The sequence below is a fragment of the Amphibalanus amphitrite genome, unplaced genomic scaffold (assembly GCF_019059575.1).
Source record: "Amphibalanus amphitrite isolate SeventyFive unplaced genomic scaffold, NRLGWU_Aamphi_draft 000048F_arrow, whole genome shotgun sequence".
NCBI classification, from domain to species: Eukaryota; Metazoa; Arthropoda; class Thecostraca; order Balanomorpha; family Balanidae; genus Amphibalanus; species Amphibalanus amphitrite.
The window spans coordinates 847,351-863,682 of NW_024881544.1; the positions used below are offsets into that span (position 1 = coordinate 847,351).

Sequence of the window (16,332 nt, forward strand, 5' to 3'; positions counted from 1 at the left end):
TTTTGGGAGCAGAAGGCCATTCAATTTCCGGTCTGTAGAGAAAGTTTGGACCCCGGAACCACCGGCTGTCAGAGTCGATCTCGGAAAGCGGCTGGCCTCTGGAGCATTCGTCTGCTGGGTTCAGGGAACCAGGGACATGCCTCCACTGATATGGTTCCGATCGGCTTCTGATCTCGGCTACTCTGTTTGCGACGAAGGTCTGGAACCGTCGAGCCTCATTGTTGATATAGCCGAGAACTACTTCACTGTCGGTCCAGTAGAACGTCTGGTTCACTTGAATCGTGAGGGCCGACTGTATGCTGTCATGCAGTCGTGTGGCCAAAACCGCGCCCTGCAGCTCTAACCGCACAATGGTCAGCATTTTCAGCGGTGCCACTCTTGTCCGACTCATCACCAGCAAGCAGGCGATTGTGCCGGTCGAGTCGATCTGCCTGAGGTAGCCGACGGTACCGAATGCCGCCTCCGACGCGTCGCTGAAGATATGGAGCTCTCTTCGAACGACTTCACTCTCCGGCGTAGCAAAACAGCGGGGGATCCTCAGTCGGGAGAGCTGCTCAGCTTCCATCTTCCATGCCGTCCATCGATGTGTATCGTTTTCATTCAGCTCAGAGTCCCATGACAGCTGCTGTTTCCAGAGATCTTGCATGAGAAGTTTCGCTCGAAGGGTGAACGGTGCGACCAGGCCGAGTGGGTCAAAGATCGATGCCGTGGTGGCTAGAACTCCGCGTTTGGTAGGCGGGGCAGTGCGTTTTTCTGGTCGATGAACACCGATCATGTCTGTCTCTGGATCCCAGGCTATACCAAGGACACGCTCGGACGGCAGCGGCATGGACATATCTGTTTTGGCATGAGCCCTGTCTTCAGGTGCTACTGACTCCATCACCTCTCGTGAATTGCTGACCCACTTCCGAAGCTTGAATCCACCTTCAGCGACCAGTTTGACGACAGTATGGAGCATCACTTTAGCCGTCTCCACGGAGTTCTCTGATGTAACGAAATCGTCCATATAGAACTGTCTTGCCACTGCAGCGGCCTCATCACGAGAGAGCGTAAGCTCAGAGCCGTTCTTGATGACTAGTTGCAGTGCAAAACTGGCGATTGCTGGTGAGCATTTGGCTCCGAATATCGCTTTGTTCATTTCATACGTGTCAGGAGGTCTGTTCCGCTCCATGTCCCTCCACAAGAAGCTGAGGGCTGGTCGGTCACGCTGTAGAATTTGCACCTGGTGGAACATCTGGTCGATGTCTCCAGCGATTGCGACTGGCCGCTCACGAAACCGAATGAGCAGCCCAGGTAGGTCCTGCAGGAGATCGGGTCCAGTCAACAGGTGGTCGTTCAGGGACGTGCCACTGAACTTGGCGGCCGCGTCGAATACGACCCGTATTTTGTCCGGTTTGTTTGGATTGCGAACCGCATGATGCGGCAGGTACCAGCGTTTTGAGCTCGGTTTCAACACTTCCGATTCTTCGAGCTTTCGGGCGTGACCGAGTTGCACGTAGCTTTCGATAGTTTCTTGGTATTTCTTTCTTGTCTCTGGACTTCTATGGAGAGATTTCTCGGTTCGCTCGAGTCGACGGAGCGCACCGAGACGGTTATCCGGCAGCGAGACGTCCTCGTCTTTCCACAGCAGTGGGGCTTCAAGACGCCCGTCCACCAGCTCGACCGTTTCTTCAAGGATTTTCAGAGCTCTTTGGTCTTCATACGATGTAGGCTTCACCTTGGAGTGTGTTGTTCCAAAAGTCTCCATGTCCCACCACTTCTGAACCAGGTTGGTCAGATCGAGGTCCTGTGCTGGGCTCCGATGAACATGCATCACGTGATGTTCTGACGATGGAACGAGGTTTGTTATCGTTCCGGTCAAAGCCCATCCAAAGTGCGTCTTTATGGCCACAGGCTGGCCAGGCTCTCCGATTCGAACCTCGCGCTGGATGATTCCTTCGATAATGTTTGCTCCAAGAAGGACCTCCACCTGCTCTGGCCTCGGAAGCGCGACGTCAAGCCCCTCCACATGACGCCACTGCGAACGTGCTGAGCTGCTGATGTATGGCACGGGAATATTCAGCCTCGGTACTGTCCACACTTCATTTGCCATGACTTCTGTTTCTTCCGATTCCCGAGCCAGGGGGGTGATTTTCATGGACGTTCTCAGAGCGATTCTCTGTGGCCCGGCTCCTTCGATACTGTTAAGACGGAGCGACTCTGATTCACCCGTCAGTTTGAGCTTTTTCGCCAGATTTTCCGTGCACAGCGAGGTCTGTGCACCGGAATCGAGAGCGGCGAATGTGTCGATGTAGCTGTGTTCGCCATGTACACGCACAGGTACTATTTGTAGCAGTGTCGTCCCTCCGAGACCTGAGGCTGCTGCCACTGTTCTGTTTGAACGTTCCTCAGTGCCGGCTGCACGAGAGAAGATTCTTTCGCTGCCGTGGAGCAGGTGATGGTGCCTTCCCTGGCACCTGTTCTCTCCGCATTTTTGCGTGGATCGGCACTGTCGAGACCGATGATCGGGCTGAAGACAGAGGAAGCAGCGCCCGCTTTCAGCGACAAACTTAGCGCGGTCATTTGGCGATTTTTGCAGGAAGGACGGACAAACGGCGAGATCGTGTCGCTCCCCACAGCAGCAGGGCTGCTCGTTGTGACTGACTTGCTGTCGACGTGATGCGCTCTTGTCGCTGACCTCAGGAGTCGTCGTTACAGCAACCGATGTCGAGTGAGTGCGGGGCGCGCGCCTGAAGTCAGAACTGGGGCGTGCCATGTTGCGATCTTGCGGCTGAGCAGGAACGGCCATTGCGATTCGAACTTGCAGTCCCAGCCAGCTATCAAAGTGTGTCATGTTTGGGCGCTCCGGCTCCATTTTGATGACCTCACGTCCCCACTCTCTTTTCAAGTCATTCGGAAGTTTGAAAATGATGCGACGTAGGTTCTCAGTACTGTTAAGGTCTCCGTGGAAACCCATGGCGTTCAGCACTGTGACCGCGGAGTGAACGGCGGCGTGTAGCTTTTCCAGCATGACCGGGTCCACATTTTTCATTGGAGACGTGTTGAAGACGGCACTGAGGCTTGCGCTCACGATATCGTCTTCTCTCCCGAATCGTTTCATCAGAGCTTGTAGAGCGGAAGGATACAGCGCTGCATCGAACATCATTCCTTCAACAGCCTGCTTAGCCAGACCAGTTACGGATGCCTGGAGATGGGCGAGTTTTTCAGCGTCCGATAGGCCTGGCTGGTCGTGGATGAGCGATTTAAAAAGGCCAATCCACTGGGGCCACTCAGTGGCCTTACCGCTAAACTTTGGGAGCTGAATCTGCGGGACACTCCGATAGCCCGAGTGACCATTTCTCGGCGGTTCTGTGTCTTGTGGCCTGTTCGCAGCTTCCAATATCCATGATGTAGCTGTCTGACCCCGAGTCAGCTCCGGCGCCGGCCGATTATCAGTTTCCGTTGGAGACTTATCAGCCACAGGGGTGTCAGCTTCGATTGCAAGTCCTTCTTCTGCTGTTCCAACTCGTTCTTGTTCTTGAGAAGGTCCAGCGAGTTCGTTTTCGCCGTCAAAATCGTGCCGCCGTTCCCACTGAAGTTCATTTTCTGCTGCCTTACGCAGCTCCGCTTCTCTTGCTGCGAGATCTGCAGCATCTCTGGCTTCGGCGATTCGTGTCTCTCGATCTATCTCTCGTCTCTGCCTCTCTAAGTTCTCTTTCAGCTCGTCTCTTTTTCTTTCTTCTTCTATCCGTAGTTCGAGCTGACTGAGCTCCATTCGTTTCAGGGATGCTCCGATTTCGGCTTCCTTTGCGGCCGCAGATCGGCTTGACCGACTGGAGACAGCAGACTGTGACTTCGAAGTTGTTTTGCTTGTTCCTGACTCTGACGACACTAATGCCCCACGGGATCTTAAGTGTTCACGAATGCGTTCACAAATCTTCTGATGTGCTTCTTCGACGTCTGTCATGTATTCTTCGGTCTGATCCTTTTCACGGTCGTCATCTTTCAGGCTGTCCGTGTAGCTGTCATTCACTTCACTTACAGCGTCTAGAGCCTCATCAAGCTCTTTAAGTAAGCCTTCGATTTGGCTTCGGCTTCCCGATGTGTCGACCAAAGTATCAGCCCGTTTACACAGTCTTGTAAACTGAGCCTTCTTTCGACTTCTCAGTTTTCTTAACGAAGCACTATCCATTGTCGGAAAGACAATTACAAAAACAGACTGTGCAAAAGGCTTACGTTACAGCTCGAGAAGGGCATGCCTCATGCTCATTACGTTAAACGTCAGAGACATGCAAAATCGAGCGCAAGTATTTCACGATATCGAACGTTAAGCGATCCGGCCCGGAGGACCAAAAAATGTCGCGAATTACTTTGACATTTCCGATGATACGAACGAGTACGTTACGTTAGATCGTTTAAATCGATGTGTTAAAACGAGCGAATCGAAACGTATTTACCGGATCCATAGACCCCTTTAAACATGGACTGTGCACTGGCTTGGCCTAATCGACATTTGAGGCAAAATTTTACAAGCTTCTTAAATCACTTTAAATTGGTAGAATGGCCGCGAAAAATTATCTACAGATTCGTCTGGCCTTCATCTTTTGAATGAAAGTTCTATAATCATAAACAATTAAATATTTTTGGATAAAATTGATCTTTTGTAGACTCTGTTCTCTATCGCAACTGCAGGATTAAAATATGCAACCGAACGGAAGTGTCCCTTAAGACGACAAACGTGACGCGATATGCAGCGAAATTTTGGAAAATAAAATCTTTCACATGGTTGTTATGCACATCGAAGGACATCTCTGTCCATCTTGCTGTCCATCTGTCAGTTTTTGAAGTGTATTGGTAAGTTTATTCATGTTTTAATTGTTAACACTTCGCTGATATGTAGATTTTAGTAGGCATACATTTTTAAAATGGCACGTAAATGTGCTGTTCTTAAATGTAGATCTGGTTATAAACAGAAAAAGTCTGTTTTCAAATTCCCTGTGGAGAAAACCCGTCGTCAGAAGTGGATAGAGGTACTAAAGCCCCTGAAGCCAATATCTCTGGACTACAGTGGAGTGTGTGAGCTGCATTTCTCGACGGAGAGTTTTTGCGAGGAAGCACTAACAGCCAGAAGAACTGACCGAAAAAATCTGCGTTTGAGACCAGATGCAATTCCAAGCATATATACGCTGCCCATCAAGTAAGTGCCTGACTATATATATATATATTTTTTTGTGAGAAACTACCATTTCGTCAAAATATGTAAAGTAATCGTAACGAACTTCTCCAAGTCTTCTGACAGAGTGTGTGTGGGTAAATATTTTGCGTGTGGATGGCAAAATCTTTTTCTCCTAATAAAAAGTTTGAGTGCTCATCATCGCTACACCGACTGAACGATTGCCTTGCCACTTTCAGCCATTGATACGATTAACAGTGTCTGTAAAATGTACCTTTCAAAATGTTGATATTGGTGACCTAAGGTCAGGCCAATTTTGTGACCTTTTCATTTTAACCGCGCTCTCTGGAGGCTAAACCGTTGATCTAAGGTCCAATCTAAGAACACATTAGCGAAAGAGCGTCAAAAGAGATATCTGAAATGCGGTTTTGCACGGCGCTGTAGTTCTGGTTTCCGATTTATGCGCCAGTTTGTCGAAAAATGTTGAAATAGGTCATGTTTGACCTTTGAAGACCTCTGGTGACCTGACCTTTGACCTGACCATAAAAATGACTGAAGTAGTTTCGTAATTAAGTTAAAGTAACAGGCGAACAATGAATTAAGTAAATACGCATTTCTTTTCTTTTCAGCGACGGCGGGGATGAGGCCGAGGTGTCTCAACGTCCCACGTCGCGCGCAACGCCTACAGCGAGGCGGGAACAGCAGAGGCAGATCTGGAAAAGTCAAGAAGACACCATGTTTCAGGAGGAAAGGGTGCTCTCTGCTGTTGAGATGGCCGAGAAACTGGCTTCTCACACTATGCCGTCGGGATTCATTCTCGTCAAGATGCCAGCGACTGAGCTGAAGGAGGACGTTTTGTCCATCCGAATGGAGACCCTGGACGTAGCGCGAGGCCCTCTAGTGGTGCGCAGTTTGACGATATATCAAGATCTGCGGTACCAAATGCATGTGTCTGGCCGAGAATTGTCTACCTCCGCCACTGCCCACTTGGTAAGGAACACAGAACGATTTCAAACCACGTCGGAAGTGCTGAACGTGCTGGCGTTTCTAAAGGCGCAGCCTCTAGAAGAGTGCACAATGACATCCTGCCTGGAACTGCTGCAGAAGCTGGCTGAGGACGACACAACCGACTGCAGAGTCTTCAGTGGGTTCGCTGTCGAGCAGCTCCGACTGAGGACCTGTCCCAGAACCGCCCGCAAGTACAGCCCATCACTCCTCGGAACAGCTGTCATCTGGAGCCGGACAAGTCCCCAGCTATATGAAGAACTCCGAAACTCTGGACTCTTCATCTTACCGCACCGGTCCACACTAAGGAGACTTACGTCTGCACTCAGTGTCCAGGAAGGCCTTGAAATCGGTACGATGAAGTACCTGCAGATGAGGAACGCGAAGCTGACGCCAAGAGAGAGGATAGTAAATCTCGCTATGGACGAAGTCTATTGCGCCCCAACGCTGGAGCTCGCCGGCGGAAGACTGCATGGGGAATCAAGTGATGGCTCTGGAAAAGCGACCACAACGCTTTTCTGTACCCACATTTCATCTGTCGCTGGCAGATACGAGGATCTGGTCACGATGTCACCAGTGGCGCACGTCACAACGCAGGAAATGGTGAAGATGTTCTTCAACGTAGTGAAAGGCCTCACGGAGCTCGGATTTCGTGTGGTCTCTGTCACCACCGACGGACATCGCACAAATCAAAGCTTCCACCGAGCGCTCGGAGATGGCACCCACCCCGAGTACATCGTGAACCCGTGGAGCAGTGATGGGCTGGGAAGAATCTACACGATGTTCGATACAGTCCATCTGTTCAAGAACATCTTCTTTAACTTGTTGAACAAGAAGACTCTTCTCTGCCCGCCGTTCGAAAAGACCGGAGCTGCCCTAACGGTGAAATCTTGTCACCTTGAGAAGCTTCACAGAATGGAGTTCGGCTCTCCAGTGAAGATGGCCTATCGTCTCTCCGATAAAGTCCTCAACCCGACGAGCATAGAGCGCGTGAACGTGAAGCTGGCAGACTCCGCGACCCACGAGACCACCATAGCAGGGCTCATGGTGTACAGTAAGGAGCCTGGGTGCGACGGATTCGCAGACACTGCCGAGTTCCTGAAGATAGTAAGGACTTGGTTCAACATTGTGAACGTGAAGTCGCCATACAAGCACGTGGCCAAAAGGGACGATTTACTCAAGCCCATCTGCCTGGAGAATGAAGACGGTCTGAAGTACCTGGAGAAGTTTGGCGCTCTGATGGAGGACTGGGATCGACAACCGGGAACAGCAAAAATCTCCTCTGACACTCTTCGGGGTCTCGTCCTGACATGCAGAGGCCTGGTGGGCCTGTCAAAGTACCTGCTGCAGGAGTGTGATTTAGAGTACGTCTTGCTAGGTAAGATACAGTCGGACCGCATAGAGGGTCACTTCGGCCACCTCAGAAAACTTGCCGGTGGCAACTTCTGGGCCAGCCCGCGCCAGTTTACAGAAGGCGAGGCTATCATCCGTGCCAAGAGCCTGCTGTGGCTGTCTGGGTACACTCCGGATGAAGTAGCGGTAGATATGCGGCTCGTTACTCAGCAGCGAGAGGAGAACGACCACCGTGTGGCAACAGAGCTAACACAGATCGCTGCGGAGTCTCTCCCCGCTGAGGAAGGACCAGAAGAAGGCAAGGACGCGGTGTTTCACATGGCCGGCTACTTGGCCCACGCTGTGCAGAAGAAGCACAAATGCAACCCTTGTCGTGACCTTCTCGCGGATGGCCATCGCAAAATTTCTGTGAAAATAGCAGTCAGCGGAGCTGAGGAGCAGGAGGCTGCCGCTACATTCACAGACCTGCTGAACCGGGGAAAGCTGCTCCAGCCATCTGCCACTTGTCTCAAAATCACTGAGGACATATGCTCCATCTTCAGGTCCCTGAGAGTTGAGGCTAAAACCCGCGCCATTTTGTTTGGGTGCACAAACCCCAGGAGAGTGTTTAAGGAGATCTCGCTGAACCTCTTGGAAGAAAAAGAAGGCTCCCAGCTGGAGTGCGCGGCTGGTCACAAACTCAGCAAACTCATCTTGCCCACCATGGCGGGGGCGCTGTTCAACGCTTGCGTCTCCAATCATGCCAAGGACCTGAACAGCCTAGCACACGCCGAAAAGAGGCCAAAGCAAGCACAGGGACGCGCTGGTCGAAGAAACTCGGATTCCGACAAGATCCGAAAGCTGACTGGATCGAAATGAGTGATCATTTGAACGCCTACGTTCTCCGGAACCTGATCTCAGGTTCTCAGGTGCATTCAGACTTCGGGTCAGAATTGGGTGGGAAACTACTGAGAGAAGTAAATAGGAAGGCATGCATGTGTATTTTTGCACAATACAAAATAAACTACTCGCAGCATTTTTTAATAGTTTTCGTTTGAAAGGTGGGGTGTTTAACTAAGCGTCAAGTTTCGAGGACAGCGCAACTTTATGCGGGAGTCGATCCCCGATCATTAAAGTGCAGGGGTCGCCCCCCTCGCCCTGACCTCTCCGTTGGCCATGTCCCTTAGAATAAGTTAGTTGCGTTTCTTTTAAAGCTATTGTGATTATGAATTATCTAAAGCGCAACAAAAAGCACCGAATCGAATGTAATGCTAGATTCATTGTTTACATAGGAGGCAAAATTTTGCCTCAAATGTCGATTAGGCCAAGCCAGTGCACAGTCCATGTTTAAAGGGGTCTATGCCGGATCACTTCATAATGTATTCACACTCGCCAAATTCTATCGACCTCATTTTCGAAACTATCATTTTTACGCACATTCGTTGACCTCGGCACGTGACCTATAACAAATTCTGGCATAGGCTCGTGCGCCCATTTTCGGGGAGCCACAGAGTCGGCGACAATATATATATATATATATATATATATATATATATATATATATATATATATATATATATATATATATATATATATATATATATAACATAATATAACATAATAACCCCATATAACTATTCCCTACGTCTCTACGATTAGCGATTTTAAAGAAGGCTAAGTGTGCATTTTAATGATTAAGCTTGCAATTTTTACAGGTGAAGCACTATATGCAGGCAGGTGAAGCACTTTAGGAAGGTGAAGCAGTATATGTCTCACAATCACCTCACAGTTTTCAAGTGTTAGTTGTATGAGAAAAACGCTTTTAAATGGCCTCCTTACAATGAAATGTCAAATGATGACATAATGAAATAATTATTAAATATTTAAGAACTATTATTTCGTATGTCTTATTATTCTTAATATCATTAAGAATAATTATTTCATTATGTTATCAATTGGTATTTCATTGTAAGGAGGTCATTTAAAAGCGTTTTTCTCATACTTATTTTTCTCATACTTAGTTTTCTTATTGCCTTACATACAACAAGCGCTAAAACAAGTTTTCAACTATGTAGATGAATTTGTTTCCTATACCTATTTTTATATCTTAACGTTTTATGTCTAACATTTAACACCTCAGCGTTAATTTCTTTTGAACGTTTTAAACACGAAAAAAAACGTTCTATTTCACTCAATTTCATCGCCAACGGAGACGAATACGCGTGGCATGTTGGCATGCAATTTAATGTTTACCGGACTGAATAATACGCAATGGATATTGTTACTTAACCCGCGCGGGGCTGGGGGGGGGGGTAAATTTTACCCCCCCCCCCCTGTTATCTCCCGAACTAATGGTCCGATTTGGAAAATTCAAACGCCAATCGAAAGATCTCATCACGAACAACTAAAAACATGTACTTAATTTTAAGTTTGAGGTCAAGGTCAAGGTCAGGTCAAGGGTACAAATTGCAAGTTCCTACAGTATCGGCCTTGCACCGTAGTTGCCGAAGAATGGAGTCATGGACTGAGACTGATCGCCCAAAACGTGTTCTTAGGCTACCAAGACAACATTCGTTGCATACAATATCATTCAGAGGTCAAGGTCAAGGTCAGGTCAGGTCAGGTCAGGTCACCAAAAACAAAATATAGAAAAGGGCATGTGCGACACATGTTTTATGGGTCATTTTACTCATAGAATTCAATAGGCACACTCAATAAGTGATATGGACCACCTCTGGATGAATTTCAGGTCGAGGTCAGGTCAAAGTCAGGTCAAGTGAGGTCAAATTTTGAAGTTGGTTGTTTAGGTCTAAAAAGGTGTCTATCTGATGCAGTTTTTCACGGCGAATCGAATGGTGCTATTTTTGTTTCCGTACGAGGTCTAAAACGTCCAAAAAAGTCATTGTCAAAAATTTTGTGTGTCGTGACGTCATACAATTTTGAATAACTCCCACATTTTTGAACTGATGCTTCTAAAACTTGGTATGTAGGTGCACATAGACCACTTCTCTGGCATATATTCCGTTTTTTTTTTTTTTTTTTGATACACTCAATATTTTGGATTTTATAGTTATTTTCCCAAAAAAGTCAGTTTTTTTAAAAAAAATGGGTCAAAATCCAAAATTTTCAAAAAACCGAGATAGCCATTTGATAGACAAAGTAGAATTACGTATATCCTTTTTTGTTACGTCTTGATTCCTTTAAAAATGAAGATGTTAGCGGCGTTTGAACTTTTGCCGTTTTTGAGGCGAAAATGGCGATCATGACGTCACTAAAACGTCAATTTCTCAAAAATTTTCCGACGGATTTCGCTCAAATTTTCAGAGAACGTGTCAAATTGATGTACAAAAAGGTACTGAAAGTTTGGCGGCGCTGCGCGCCGCCGTTTTTGAGATATTGCAAAAGTTCGCGAGGGGGGTTAAAATGTACCCCCCCCCAGCCCTGCGCGGGTTAATTAACAGATATTACATATTTTAAGGCCCATTTACGCATGCAGGCAGACTGACCTTGCTTCGTGAATCTGCAACTTCTAGCATTTTTAGCTTATTTGATTTGAAATAATTTTGTACTTTATTTCTTGTGATAACAAACGATATGGTTTATAAATCCGACAGACGTTTGCCGGGGCAGCGACGAAAGTTTTACGATAAACCAACCCACATTTCGGAAATATTTCGGTAAAGTCGACTCCGCTAACAGCTAAACAGTGCCGCCGGATTCTCGGACCATTATGTCGGAGATGTTTACACCCGACTGACAGATGGTAAGCGATGAGAGAAGATGATACATCCTGGACGCTGGCACCGCACGCCGCACGCGCGGATGTTATTAGTGGCTGCGCCCGGCGCCCTGATGATCCTGTAATCAGGCCCGCCGCGCGGATGCCGATGTCACTCAGTCATGTCTGCCGCCCTGGCGGCGCGCGGGCGCCGGCCAGACTCGTTCGCGGCTCGTCAGTGTCCGGGGGCTCCGCGATGACAGTCGCTGTCACAGATCCGCCGCAGACGACAGTCACATGACACATAGAGACACAGACAGCCGGCGGCGCCAGCACCTACCTTCCTCGTCGCGGTCCCCCATCAGCGCACGCCGCGGACGTCCTGACCTGGCTACAAACTACTATGAGCGGTTCACCACCGCCGACCGGCCACCGAGCAATGCGTCGTCGCGCCGCGGCCGGCCGTCTTCCGCGCACCGGTCTCCATGGTAACGATCGAGCGGCTGTCGGCGAGCGGCGCAGTGCCGGCGACATGACGGGTAGGCGGCGGCGGCGGCGCGTCCCTCCGTGCGCCGATATTGACGTCTCACGGCCGTCGCCCGCTGTCCGGCGGATAAGTGGCCGTCGCCGGCACGCCCCGTTCGAGCCGCTCTCATTGGTTTCACGGCCGCCCGAGCGGACGGAGCGTGGGAAGGAGGCGTCACGGGCTCGAGACTGTCTCAGCGGGAGAGTCCCGGATCGACTGGTATCAGCTACCGACTGAGGGGAAGCCCGGCGATTAGCGCATCGATGATGACGGGATGCTGGTACATACAGAAAGCGATGTACGACTCTTGATAAGACATGATAAGACGACCCGTGACAGACGGCAACTTTTCTTTGGCGTTGAGTGGTCGACAGCTTATCCACACGCGCATGACGCACATGCATACTACCTCAACACTTCAGTCAGTTCGGGTCAGTGAAATTAAGAATGGAGGCCAAAAAGGTAAAGAACAGGTTTTGGGAAGAAGTAATTCGCGGATGGTCGAGTTTCTGCACTGCATATAAACCTGACAACGATGAAATACTCGCGGACTTCATATGGTTTTCCGACAGCACAAAATACAAAAAGTCTATCGTTAAAGAATGGAACGAAAAAGGCCTTCGATTTATATCAGACCTGTTCAATCCTTTTGATGGCTCGCTATTGAGCAGAGAGCAGCTTGCAGCCACATATAAAATCAAAATGACATTTTTGTGCTATACCTCCATAATAAGAAGCCTGGCATTTGATACTTCCCCCAATGTAGCATGCATAGCTAAACACATATGGTATCCTATTCAACCTTTTAAAATCAAGCTTCTCTCACAAAACCTGCATCTTTCCAAAGTGGTATATAAAACCTTAGTAACAGGAATTAAAGTGAATCGCGATTCACACATATCTAAAATAAGTTGTAAGTGGATTCGAGATGTTGGTTCTATGCATAATGGAACTTTTTGCGATGTGCGATCGTCTACAAACAACACATATCTTCAAGCACTTCATTATCGAATTATTAACCGCATTGTTGCGACTAAAACTTTTCTCTGCCGAATCGGAAAAACAGAAACTGCTGCGTGCGACCTTTGTGGTAACGACGATACATTGTTTCACGCTCTGTATACATGCAACATAATTCAAAACTTTATACATAATTTAAAATCACATGTTCAAAGTCATTATAATATCAACTTAATAACAACACCTGAAAGCTGGATATTTCCTTGTCGTGACAAGGAAACAAACATTGAAATACTCATCAAATTGGTAGCAAAACACACAATAATGCGCTCCAAAAATAAGAACCGTCCCCCTAGTATCCCTTTGTTTACGTCCCTGCTCCGGGCAGAAGCCATGAAAGAAAAAGAGGCGGCTAAAAACTCTAGGCAATTTGAAAAATTCGAAAACAAATGGGGGAATGTTATAAATATTCTACAAAACATAGGCACCGATTGAAATGTGATGGCCGCCGCCGTCACCGCCGCCGTCGTCGCCATCCCGTTGCTGTCGGGGGACCTGGGCTGCCCGCCCTCGCCGCCTCCGGAGAATGGCTACCGCTGCCTGGCTGCTCGGCCTGCGCTGCCGTCGCCCGCGTTTCGGCTTCCCGCGTCGCCGCGGTGGCCGTGTTGGTGGCCGTTCCCTGGTGGAGCTGATTCGGCTGCTGTGCGCTGATGTGCGTTCTGACATTTGTAACCGGGACGGACGCCGGCACCGATACCCGAGTGGTGTCATACCTGTCAGCTGACGCGCCGCGCGTCCGTCTCGCGGTGGGTGGGTGGGGCCCCCACCGTGGGGGAGGGGGCTGTCGACGAGATGAGCTGAACTCCGCTCTTAATGCGATGTTGCAATGCGTCGTGCGTCAACTCCGTGCTCCGTGCCCGCGCCCCGTGAGAGCCGGGCTGTGGAGGCCGCCGGCGGGCGGGCCACGCTTTGAGCGCTGCCGACGACGGGCCATCTGTACGTAGATGTCTCCGCGGCCTCTGTATTCGGTTGGTGGTGGGTGACGACCGCTGGCATGCCGGAAGGGCTTGTGGTTCAGAATGGTGATAATGATCTAGTTGATATGCTATTTATGCAGTTTCAGTTTCATGTGCTCTTTACTGCATCTTTTGTGGACGGATCGCGGAAGAGTGGAAGTGTGATGGATGACTGGACTGTGGCAGTAATGCTGTTTATTTGACAATAAATGCACTAAAATGCAAAAAAAAAAAAAAAAAAAAAAAAAAAAACAGTCATGTCTGCCGCCCTGGCGGCGCGCGGGCGCCGGCCAGACTCGTTCGCGGCTCGTCAGTGTCCGGGGGCTCCGCGATGACAGTCGCTGTCACAGATCCGCCGCAGACGACAGTCACATGACACATAGAGACACAGACAGCCGGCGGCGCCAGCACCTACCTTCCTCGTCGCGGTCCCCCATCAGCGCACGCCGCGGACGTCCTGACCTGGCTACAAACTACTATGAGCGGTTCACCACCGCCGACCGGCCACCGAGCAATGCGTCGTCGCGCCGCGGCCGGCCGTCTTCCGCGCACCGGTCTCCATGGTAACGATCGAGCGGCTGTCGGCGAGCGGCGCAGTGCCGGCGACATGACGGGTAGGCGGCGGCGGCGGCGCGTCCCTCCGTGCGCCGATATTGACGTCTCACGGCCGTCGCCCGCTGTCCGGCGGATAAGTGGCCGTCGCCGGCACGCCCCGTTCGAGCCGCTCTCATTGGTTTCACGGCCGCCCGAGCGGACGGAGCGTGGGAAGGAGGCGTCACGGGCTCGAGACTGTCTCAGCGGGAGAGTCCCGGATCGACTGGTATCAGCTACCGACTGAGGGGAAGCCCGGCGATTAGCGCATCGATGATGACGGGATGCTGGTACATACAGAAAGCGATGTACGACTCTTGATAAGACATGATAAGACGACCCGTGACAGACGGCAACTTTTCTTTGGCGTTGAGTGGTCGACAGCTTATCCACACGCGCATGACGCACATGCATACTACCTCAACACTTACGCTATCTGTCTCTCTGTCTCTGTCTCTGTCTCTCTGTCTCTCTCTGTCTCTATCTCTGTCTGTCTGTCTGTCTCTATCTCTGTCTGTCTGTCTGTCTCTCTCTCTCTCTCTCTCTCTCCTCTCTCTCTCTCTCTCTCTCTCTCTCTCTCTCTCTCCCCCCGTCTGCCTCCTGCCTTCTGTCTGTCTGTCACCACTATCTGTCGATCTCCGCAGCACTATGTGTGGTTCATTTCCCGGCCAGTATTTGGTTTCCGAGTCTGTCGGCTGGCTTAGGTAACGTCCCCCTCCGTCGGCGCACATCTGTCAGCACGGTGCACAAAGTGCCAACGACAGGTGCCAGCGATCAGGTGTTCCAGGCTCCAGGTGTCCGAGAGCACGAGTCGAGAACAAATGTTTAGAGCGAGGACAGGTATGTGAGAGATCGGTGCAATAGATCATGGATGGGTGTTATATGCAGATCGAGGAATAAGGATGGATATAAGAGAACGAGGGCAGATGTGAGAAATATTGGATGTGAGTACCAAATAGACCGAGCACAGTGCTCGAGGGCGAGTGTAATAGTTTGAGGACAGGTGCAATAGTTCGAGGGCATTCATGATGTAATAGCTCGAGGACGGGTGTAATAGATCAAGACAGGTGTTAGAAAACAAGGACGATGTAAGTACCTACACAATTATATCGAGGACGGGTGTATCACTGTAATAGCTCGAAGCTTGTTAGAGATTGATGCGGCGTTGAAGGAGGACGCAGATGACTGATATTAGGCATGCGGCGCCGAACAACGTGCGATTTCAATTTAACCCCCTCGCATGTGTGCGGCGTTTGCCAGCTTCTAATGTGTAGGGGGGGGGGGGTCGGTTGGACCCCCCCCCTTGCCGTTTGGCCCCTGATTGAGCTAGAGCTTCGCGGAAAAAACGAGCGTGTTGCCCGTGACGAGAGGAAGCCGATGATACCCAATTTTAAGGTCCTAGGTCATTGGTTGACCTTCCAGGTCAGGTCAATGACCCAAAGTCGGGAAAATCGGGACCTATTAGAAAGTCGTAAAGTGTAGCGGCTAAGGGGTTTTTCGGGGTGCTGATCACGAATATCGTGTTAGTTTTGATCACAGATGATGTCTTTAAGCATTTAGACCAGGTCGGGTCAGGTCAGGTCAGGTCAACCAGTAGGGGTTGTGACGGGTATTCGTAGTACGTGTCAACCGCCTCTGACAGCTTCGTAACATGTTACGAAGGCACCAAAACTACTTCGTAAATGTTCAAATGGTTGCTAAATTCGAATTCAGCTCCAAAAACTAGCCTAGAAACATGTAAAACTCGAAAAAGTGAACCGAGGTCACCCGAGGTCACCAAAGGTCAATGACCTGACCTGACCTTCAGGTGACCTTGACACCCATTCTAATGCATGGGAGCAACATCAAATCACATGTTTGAACGTTTGAAACCACGAAAAGCTTGCAAACGCGCGGCTAATGCGAGCCGACATACGCGGAATCGCGATTCCGGCCAAACATGGTCTCGGAAAAGAGGTCACAGGTCAAAGGTCATTTGGGTCAGGGTCATGAAATTTTCAGGGTAGGTGTAAAATTGATCAATAAGAGGGTA

At 49.6% G+C, this 16,332-nt stretch overlaps 1 protein-coding gene across 2 annotated transcripts in view; it reads right to left on the reverse strand.

The window, feature by feature from the left end:
- LOC122377655 (mechanosensory protein 2-like) overlaps window positions 1-11,648 on the reverse strand; it is a 43,290-nt gene extending 31,642 nt beyond the window's left edge. The window contains exon 1 of one of the 2 annotated variants that reach the window (XM_043357950.1): window positions 11,548-11,648. In XM_043357950.1, coding sequence (XP_043213885.1) covers window positions 11,548-11,569 — 22 coding nt within the window. In that variant the 5' untranslated portion in view covers window positions 11,570-11,648. The remainder of the gene's footprint in view (window positions 1-11,547) is intronic. The other variant, XM_043357949.1, reaches the window with a different exon arrangement.
- Window positions 11,649-16,332: the final 4,684 nt, after the last annotated feature.